Source organism: Staurois parvus, unplaced genomic scaffold (assembly GCF_062004578.1).
Source record: "Staurois parvus isolate SC_StPar_1 unplaced genomic scaffold, SC_StPar_1.0 ptg000255l, whole genome shotgun sequence".
Lineage (NCBI taxonomy): Eukaryota > Metazoa > Chordata > Amphibia > Anura > Ranidae > Staurois > Staurois parvus.
This window is the reverse complement of record NW_028318051.1, coordinates 2,036,097-2,046,102: the sequence shown is the minus strand read 5'-3', so window position 1 is coordinate 2,046,102 and position 10,006 is coordinate 2,036,097. Positions and strand designations below refer to the sequence as shown.

The 10,006-nt window shown below is 45.4% G+C and overlaps 1 protein-coding gene across 1 annotated transcript; it reads right to left on the bottom strand.

Moving 5' to 3' along the window:
* WFIKKN2 (WAP, follistatin/kazal, immunoglobulin, kunitz and netrin domain containing 2) lies at positions 1-8,896 on the bottom strand. Its single transcript, XM_089681006.1, has 2 exons — positions 7,745-8,896; positions 1-3,157 (listed from the first exon to the last, which is right to left on the bottom strand). The coding sequence occupies exons 1-2, from the start codon at positions 7,943-7,945 to the stop codon at positions 1,655-1,657; spliced, it is 1,704 nt and encodes a 567-aa protein (XP_089537132.1). The 5' UTR covers positions 7,946-8,896; the 3' UTR covers positions 1-1,654.
* Positions 8,897-10,006: the final 1,110 nt, after the last annotated feature.

Here is a 10,006-nt window from a genome sequence, read left to right as displayed (position 1 = left end):
CTGCTTGAAATGTCATCAACACAACCACAACCGGGACACATGATGACATTTAGTGAGGAACATGAAAGAAATACAAGCTAGACTAGAGCACAGCACCGAGATACATGTCATCATCACAGTGATATATAGCTGGAGATCTTTAGTACATGTGATACAGTGAGAATAGGTTACAAGGATAACAAAAAATGTACGTCCGGTCAACCGGTCACAGGGCTATGAACTAATCAGCAGGTATATCATTACATAGCAATATCAAGGCAATAAAACGCAGTGGCCATCAAAGGCAAGGACTGAAAACTCAATAATAATAATAATAATTCCTTAATAATCAAAAGACAAGGGTACACACAGAACACGGCTTTCGGAGAAGTAATATATTTGATAACGTTTGCTTGATATGTATCATCGGTCACAACATGATATGCATAGGCCCATTTACACCTTTTCATGCGTTGAGGTGCATTATAGTAAGGCATCCCATTAATTTTCTTAGTAGCATGACTGCTGTTAGAAACCACGGGGCCCCATACAGCCAACCTGATAGGGCCCCCCTCCCCCCCCCCCAAAAAAACTGTTTACTATGCTTCACTTTTAATGAATGGTGATCAGTACTGATCACTCATGGTGTTCATTCAGGAAAGGAAGGAGATGGTAAATGTGCCATATTTACCGGACCTTTCCCCCATTCTCCATCCTGAAGAATCCTATTGTGCGCTTGCAGCTGTCAGTGGGAAGGAGAGGAGGGAAGCTGGAAGCACTGGGGAAGTGGGGGTACACAGAGGGGCCTGGGCAGCAGGGGGAAACATATGGTGCAAGGGAGGGTGATGGGTGCTCCGGGGGCAGGGGCAGACTGACCATTTGGGAACTCGGGCACTGCCTGAGGGCCTGGGGTCAGTAGGGGGCCCCATGAGATGCCCCTGGTAGCTTTCATAGGCTTTTTTGGGTGTGGTTTGAGTTTGGGCGAAGACACAAGGGCCCCATGATCCCCTATTGCCCGGGGGCCCCATGAGTTGTCAGTCTATCCCTGTCCAGGGTGGACAATTACTGGAACCGATCCCCTGTGTGGCTCTCTCTCTCTCAGCAGCAGCTGAAAGCCAGTGGGAAGGAGAGAAGAAAGGCCAGCTTTCAGCTGCTGCAGAGAGAGCCATGCAGGGGATTGGTTCCAGTACTTGCTCCCCCATGCCGACCACCCTCCCTGCCCACATTTACCCAGCTGGCCTGGGCCCAGTACATGAGGACCGGTGGTACCCCCTTATCCATGGCCCTGTTTGGGGGTGTGAGCTTTGAAAGAGGTAAGTACTTTCTTCCTAGATCTATCTCATTTACAATTTATTTCTGACAGAGTCAATTTAAGGAGGACTACCTATTTACTTAGCTAAGCAAACATGTTTAAAAAAACCCTACAAATTTTCCTTGCAAACAGCCAACAAGCATGGAGAATCCCAAATCACACGTTAATGTTTAAGTCAAACTGGATATACAATATTAGTAAGTTAGGATAAAACCAACGGATCTCCCGAAACTGTCCTGCATCAGGAAACATTCAAAAACTCTCAATATTTCAGGATTTAAAAAATGTCAAATCCTGAGCCTGGACAGTTTTGGAAGCCCCAGAAATGTATGAAGGCATTGCGCATGCTTATACGGATATTGATTACGGCTGGCTTAAAATTTCTTTCAGAAGATCACACGTTTTACTGTGAATGACTTCACGCAGTTTACGCACACGGCGAGCACTCCACATGCCAACAAAGCTGTGTGGTTGTAGGACAGCCATGCCATTATGCACATCACCCATAATAATGAGCCGACCACTAACAGATGTCACATTGGGACACGGACAGCTCCAGTCCATGTTCAGCAGGGTAACTTCCAGCGGTTGCTTTCCAAGAAACTTAAGTCCCATTTTTTCATCTTTCAGGATATCTTCAACCGAGACCAGGGCATTGCCCGTATCTTGATCTTCGGTCAGCTCAATGATGCGCCCCAGAATGGCAAAGTCACTTTTGCAGAAGCTAGTGACCAGTTTCTGCCTAGGTTTGCACACTTTGCACTTCTGGTTCTTGGGGAATGGACACATGTCTTCACACATCTCTTTGCTTTCAAAGTTATTTTCATTGCCTCCGCAGCCACCATAGATGAAGGACTGGCATTGGCTCAGTAGTTTGTTATAAGCCCATCTTGGCTCATAGGCCTTACAAGGGCCTTGTAGAGCAGGGTAATTGCAGAAGTTGACGGGTCCATTCATGCAAGTCATCATACACAACTCATAAGTTTCAAAGTGGTTCAAGTTGCTGTTGCAGTTACCATACACAAAAACAAAACAGTTGTTTTTCTTGGCATCAAAGTACCACCGAGTCTGCTCTTCCCCACAGTCCTCACTATCCGGTGGCTTCAGACACTCATCAGTTGGAAAAAAAGTCTTGTTGGATTTTTCCTTAGCAGGTTGTTCTTTGACCGTCAAAGGGAAGTTGACCTTGATGAGGCCTCCAGTGTTCTTAGCTGTACACATGTAGACACCGGCATCTTGTAACTGAGTGTTGTAGATAACTAGCTGAGCAATGTTGGTGACCACTATATTTGCAACAACATGGTTGGGTCGCATGACCAGATTTTCCTTCCCCTCTACTTCTTTCTCCCATGTTATTTCTGGTTTCGGTTTGCCAGTGACGTCACAGTGAAAACTGACAGTATCCCCTACATGGACAGCCTTGTGCGTTGGGTTGCTGACTAAAGTGGGTGGAATCACATTCATGATGGCCATCTCAACAGAAGGAATGGTTGGGTTAGCAGTTGTCTCAGAAGGCAATGGGCTTGTATGCGGCCAAGACAGGTGATATTTACAGGTGACCACAGTTAATGTGATACCCTTGGTACAGGCTTCAGCATCCATAAAGCATTTGTTGTAGTATGTAAGTCCATCAGAGGCACAAGTAAAGCTGGGTTCCTTCTCACACCTATCCCTGCATTTACAAATTGGTTGCCCATCCCAAATGTCGCACTCGGAGCCTTGCTGGGTGCACATGAAGAGGTCGCACGTTGCTTCCTTTGGCATTCCGACCGGACCTTTCTTTCCTTTCACATCCATGTATCGCGCTGCCACACAGCTCTTAGTCCCACATACATTAGGGCAGCACTTTTCATAAGTCTCACATTCCTACAGAAAAACAAAATATGTTACAGCTTCAGATCTGATTTCAAGAACACAGTTTCTTTAAACATTCCTCCTCTGCTCTGGTTTCTCAATTTCTACTTCGAACAACTAAACCTACCAGTATTGTCACTAGATTAGATATTGGAGTTATACTGGTGTCTATACTCAGGAGAAATAGTCCAACAGGAGATTGTGAATTACATCAAAAACTAAATCTGTATGCAAAGTTGCACAAAAGCCAACATACCCAGTCTGATGCAGGCTGATCTCACAAGGTCCTTCGGAGTGATTGTTGCACACCATAAATAGAGTAACTATTAATGTGCCAAAATCTATTGCAGCAAAAAGACTCGCCGTTCAGGAAGCCACAATAATAAGGCAAGAAGAGAAATCTTCAGTGGCTTATTATATCTGAATCGTCAAATTTACCAGCACACCATAATGTAATAAAAGTGTTTAGGTGTTTTTGTGTTCATTTTTGCATGTCATAAAGCTAATTTTTGGGGCTGATTGGAATCTCTCTTATAGTGTCATAAACGGCTTCAGAAAAACGGGCCCTCTGTGGCCCCAAAATGTCATATTTGTGGCATGCACAAACCATTCTTGTGGCATTATGGTGTGCTGGCTTTTTTGATGATTCTGACTACGGTGTCTCTTTATCCCTAGACTTAACGGATATCAGGGGTGGACTGACAACTCATGGGGCCCCCGGGCAATTGGGGATCATGGGGCCCCTGTGTCCTTGCCCACACCCAAAAAAGCCTATGAAACAGCCAATGAAAGGTACCAGGGGCATCTCATGGGGCCCCCTACTGACCCCGGGCCCTCGGGTAGTGCCCGAGATCTCAAATGGTCAGTCCGCCCCTGACTGATAGACAATATAAAATGAAACTTTTGGCAAAATAAAAAATGACATATGATGCAGTCTGTCAGTAGCATTAATATGGTAGTTTTCAATTGAGTCCCTTCTGTAACAGTTTTATTACCTCTTGATCCTGCTAATAGATCTATTATTTTTCCACTTCCTGTAATAGGGTGACAACACTGTTCATTCTGAAGTAATAAAAATAACCCAGCAGCAGGGTAGTCTTACATGGACACATAATTTAAAAATGACTTTTTTTTAAAATTATATTGTTTCTTGGATTGTATTTTGCATTGTGTTTTGTATGATACTTTGGAAAAAGTTTCAATAAAAAGATAAAATCTATAAAAAAATTGGACTTTGAAGATTAGTTCCAGGCACAGTACATTTTTACATAGTTACATTGGTCCAGCTTGGACCAGACTGGCTAGGCCACTCCAGGACATTAATGCGTTTCTTCATGAGCCACTCCTTTGGTGCCTTGGCTGTGTGTTTTGTTTCATTGTCATGCTGGAACACCCATCCATGACCCATTTTCAATGCCCTGGCTGAGGAAAGAAGGTTCTCACCCAAAGCAGAATGACCACAGTCACCAAGAAAACAATTGGTTACACACTACGCTGACAAGGATTGAAATCCTGCAATGCCTGCAAGGTCCCTCTGCTCAAGAAAGCACATGTCCACGCCCGTCTGAAGTCTGCCACTGAACATCTGAATGATGTAGAGGAGGACTGCATCATTCTAGCCAGTTTTTAGACCTTAATCCGATTGAAAATCTGTGGAGGGAGCTGAAAGTTCGAGTTGCCAAATGTCAGCCACATCTGCAGTTTGCCACTGAACATCTGAATGATGTAGAGGAGGACTGGTGGAAAGTGTTGTGGTCAGAGGAGACCAAAATTGAGCTCTTTGGCATCAACTCAACTCGCTGTGTTTGGAGGAGGACGAATGCTGCCTATGACCCCAAGAACACCATCCCAACTGTCAAACATGGTGGACGAAACATTCTGCTTTGGGTATGTTTTTCTGCTAAGGGGACAGGACAACTGCACTGCATCAAAGGGACGATGGACGGGGCAATGTACCGCCAAATCTTGGGTGAGGACCTTCTTCCCTCAGCCAGGGCATTGAAAATGGGTCGCGGATGAATGTTCCAGCATGACAATGACCCAAAACACACAGCCAAGGCAACAAAGGAGTGGCTCATTAAGGTCCTGGAGTGGCCTAGCCAGTCTCCAGACCTTAATCCGATTGAAAATCTGTGGAGGGAGCTGAAAGTTCGAGTTGCCAAATGTCAGCCACCAAACCTTAATGACTGGGAGAGGATCTGCCAAGAGGAGTGGGCCAAAATCCCTCCTGAGATGTGTGCAAATCTGGTGACCAACTACAGGAAACGTCTGACCTCTGTGATTGCCAACAAGGGATTTGCCAACAAGTACTAAGTCATGTTTTGTGAAGGGGATCAAATACTTATTTCCCTCATGAACATGCAAATCAGTGCATCATTTGTTAGACATGCATTTCTTTTGAATTTTTTTGTTGCTATTCTGTCTGTCAGTGTTACAATACGCCTACCATTCGATTTTTAGACCGATCATTTCTTTGTGAGTGGGCAAACATTCAAAATCAGCAGGGGATCAAATACTTATTTCCTTCACTGTACATAGTTACATTGGTCCAAGCTGGACAAAATTATCTATGTAAAAATATACCATGCCTGGAGTTCTTCTTTAAGTAAGAGAAAAACACACTAAAGCCGAACTCCGGCCCACACTTTATTTTATGCAGTGGGGCTGTGTCCACACTGCATGGGTTAAGTGCTTGTTTTGATCAGAGACTCAGGGAAAAGCTGTACTTAAGCTGTACTTATCCTCCGATCCTCTGGAAAACCGTGCTCCCCCATGTCCAGCAGTGGACTCTTCCTGCCATCCTCATGTCTGGAGCTGGTCTATGGGTGGGATGGCGTAAGCAACAGTCCATTCACACGAACGTTAGCATGTGTGGGGGTGTGTGTGGGCGGGGGGGGGAGCGGGGCAGTAGTGGCAGGGACCAGTCTTCAGCTTGGAGGATCACCGGATTAGGTAAGTATATCTTTGCTTTCCGAGCCCCGAGACAAAAACGAGCATTTAACCCATGCAGTGCGGGAACAGCCCTGCCGCATGGGAAAATAATAATTTTGCCCTGAATTCTTCTTTAAGGTCCAACTCAAGCTAACACTTTATAAGCAGTTACAGCAACAGTTCATTTTTTTTCCTTTTACAAATTATGTATAAACCATATAAATAAAAGCTGACCAGTAAGCAACTCTGGAAGTTTATATGATTTGCCCCAAATCCCTGTAATGCCCTTTTTTCTGGGCAGCTTGGTCTATTACAGAAAGGGGAAGAACAACAGATCTACTGGCAGGATCAACAGGTAATAAAACTTACAGGGAGGAGTGCAAAAACAAAAATTGCTGTGTTAATGTTGCTGACAGACTGCATCCTAGAAGTCATTTTCGAGGGCAATTTAGAAAAACATAACAGAAGTCCAAAAACACAAGTGTCAATACCAAGCTGGTAATAAATATCAAGTTGGTGTAAAAATTAGATAAAAATATAAATATTTGAGGAAAATTTGGGGGTCTACCATTTCTGGTCACCCGAAATCCCTGATTGCCTATGCCATGCTGACCCCTCTGACTTCAATACTCTGATGTGGAGCAAGCATACAGATCAGTACTGTATGCAGTGGTGTATTTAGGTTTTGTGCTGCCCTAGGCAACACAAAAAACGTCTGCCCCCACGGACACCGACCAACACCCCCCCCTTCCCCCTCCCATGGAGAGAACCTGACAATGCTGACATTGACCAACAACACCTCTGCCCCCCACCCGGGTAACCGGGAGAGCCTTCCACTACTTCCCCCCCGGGGATAGAAAAAAAAGACACTCATGTTGACAGCACCCCAGGAACGAGAGTCAGGCTCTACATACATCATCAAGCAGCCCACAGCCTCTCTCGGATCCCACCTGGTTCCCATGGTGTGCGTGTCCCTTCTTTTCTTCTAGCTCCAGACATCCCCGGGAATGAGAGTCAGGCTCTACATACACCACCAAGCAGCCTCTCTTGGATCCAATCTGGTTCCCATGGCATGCATGTCCCTTCTTTTCTTCACAGCTCCAGACATCCCCAAGAATGAGAGTCAGGCTCTACATACACCATCAAGCAGCCCGCAGCCTCTCTCGGATCCCACCTGGTTCCCATGGCGTGCGTGTCCCTTCTTTTCTTCCAGCTCCAGACATCCCCGAGAACGAGAGTCAGGCTCTACATACACCATCAAGCAGCCCGCAGCCTCTTTCGGATCCCACCTGGTTCCCATGGCGTGCGTGTCCCTTCTTTTCTTTCAGCTCCAGACATCCCTGAGAATGAGAGTCAGGCTCTACATACACCATCAAGCTGCCCGCAGCCTCTTTCGGATCCCACCTGTTTCCCATGGCGTGCGTGTCCCTTCTTTTCTTCCAGCTCCAGACATCCCCGAGAACGAGAGTCAGGCTCTACATACACCATCAAGCAGCCCGCAGCCTCTCTTGGATCCCACCTGGTTCCCATGACAAAGCGTGTCCCTTCTTTCATCCCTTCTTCTGGAGGGAGGTGCTGCCCCCCTAAAAGCTGCCACCATAGCCAAGTGCCTTGTTTGCCTTGTGGTAAATACACCCATGACTGTATGATATGATAAACGGAACTCACCTGGTCGGCGTCACATTCACGCTGGCAGGTGCTTTGCGCGTCCACCCACAGGTTTGGATTCATATCATTGGGACACAGGCCAGCATGGGAGTACCTCACATGCGGCAATGCTTCTCCTCCTCGAAGCAGACTGAAAAGAAGCAATAGGAAAGTCTCCACCGTCAACATCCCGATCCAGGTATAACAAATTATACGCCACATTTTGGCTTGCAGTAATTCACTAAAATTCTAAAAAATGAACAAGTCTGACGGCTCTGTCTACAGGGAACACTGCGATCCCCCCGTCTGGTCCGAACTGCACTGGATTAATGGTCTTATTAAAAATAACCCTTTAATTTCACACTTTACTTGCGTACGATTTATTCCATGAATTAATTCGGGAAATCTTGATTTTTCTGACAATACTTTTTTGTGCTCGGTTTAGTCTGTGAATTTCAGAAAAAAAAAAAAGTTGGAAATAGTTTAAAGGATTCAGCATGCCCCAGTAATGTACCCACCCCACCTAAGACCTATTATTGTTCTGTTCACGGGTGAACGGTCTTAATTTATGTAATATAATGGAAGGGGGGAAAAAAAGGAGACGGCGAGCCTTATAAGATATCTGAACTTAATCAGAAGAGACATATTTACATTATACTTTTCCTTATTCAGTTTAGCACAGAAACTTTATGTATCAAATTAGGAGATTAATAAATTCCTCTGCGGTATTATGAATCAACACCGTTGTTCTTTGTTCGATCTCGGTGGAACGTTAAAAGGCGGAAAATCCTAATGAATGAGCTGCCTTCGCACAAGCTATTTTTATGCTATTAATTTCTCTGTCTGAGCCGATTTGGAAAATCCAAAACACAGACTGCCTACTGACGACATTTGGCATCGAGTGCAGGAGTGAAAAAAAACGGGGCTACAATGGGAGCTGGGAACCGTGGGGCCATTCCATTCATCCCGTGAAGGCATCGACTAACCATTCCAACAAATTAACAATGGCCAAAGTCACCCACCTCTCCCCAACTTTGTTTTTTCATTTGCTTGAGAATTTGCAAGGCAGCCTGAGGGGTTAGATAACCACTTATGTATAATTTCAGCTTCATCTGTTATAATGGGATAACAAAAAAGCAACTTGCAGTCCTTACATAGTCTGGATGAAAAAAGACAAAAGTCCGTCTAGTCCTCACCAATATGTTTGCTGGAAAATATCTGAAAGTTCTCACGATGCATATATGTGTCTGAAGGTTTATCGTCTTAACATCTGTGTTGTGAAAGGTTTGTTTTTCACAACAGATTGGATAACTGCAATGGAATTGCAAATGGACAGAAAACTTTTAACATCAAAAGGTTCCTTTTTTTTTATCAGCTCTGATATTAGATATATTTTTCTAATTAAGTGCAGCAGACTAACGTATCAGTGTAACACCTCCACGCAGGGGCGGACTGACCATTTGGAAACTCGGGCACTGCCCGAGGGCCCGGGGTCAGTAGGGGGCCCCATGAGATGCCCCTGGTACCTTTTTCATAGGCTTTTTTGAGTGTGGGCAAGGACACAGGAGCCCCATGATCCCCTATTGCCCGGGGGCCCCAAGAGTTGTCAGTCCGCCCCTGCTTCCACGTATTTATTACCTCTCACAGAGATCATGGTACCCCCCCCCCCCAATAATGCCTTAATGTGTTTTTCTCTCCAGGAAGGCACCCATCTTTGTTCAAGTGTCTCCTTGACTCCAGACTTCCAGAAAAGGATTTCACAGTGAATACAAGTATTCTGTTTTCTTTCTTGTCAATTGATGGGCACATGAAAGTGGTTGTAAAGGCTCAAGGTTTTTTATCTTCATCCATTCTATGAAGGTACAAAACCTTCAGTTTGTAGCAACCCCCCAATACTAACCTGAGCCCCACCCCAATCCAGCGATGTGCACAGGAGCTGTCCCGGGGCTCTGCCTCCTCATTGGCTGAGACATTGGCTCCTGCCACTGTTAATTACAGCCAGTCTGCCAATGAGGAGGTGGGGGGTGGGGCCGAGCTGCAGCTCCATATTTCAATGGACACACTGGGGAGCAGCTTGGGAGCACACCTGCTTGGGTGCCCCCATAGCAAGCTGCTTACTGCAGAGACATCTGTCAGCAAGGAGGGCACAGGAGTGCAGGCAGGGGACCCGAGAAGAGGAAGAGGAAAATTGAGGCTTCTTTGTGCGAAACCACTGCACAGAGCAGGTAAGTATAGACATGTTTGTTCTTTAAAAAAAAAGCCTTTAGTATCACTTTAAAGAGT

What these genes read in the sequence shown, in the direction of transcription:
- WFIKKN2 (XM_089681006.1), bottom strand. Translation starts at nt 7,945, where the DNA reads ATGTGGCGTATAATTTGTTATACCTGGATCGGGATGTTGACGGTGGAG. An exon ending in GTGAATGTGACGCCGACCAG is followed by an intron (nt 3,158 to 7,744) that starts GTGAGTTCCGTT and finishes GTTTTTCTGTAG; the next exon opens with GAATGTGAGACTTATGAAAA.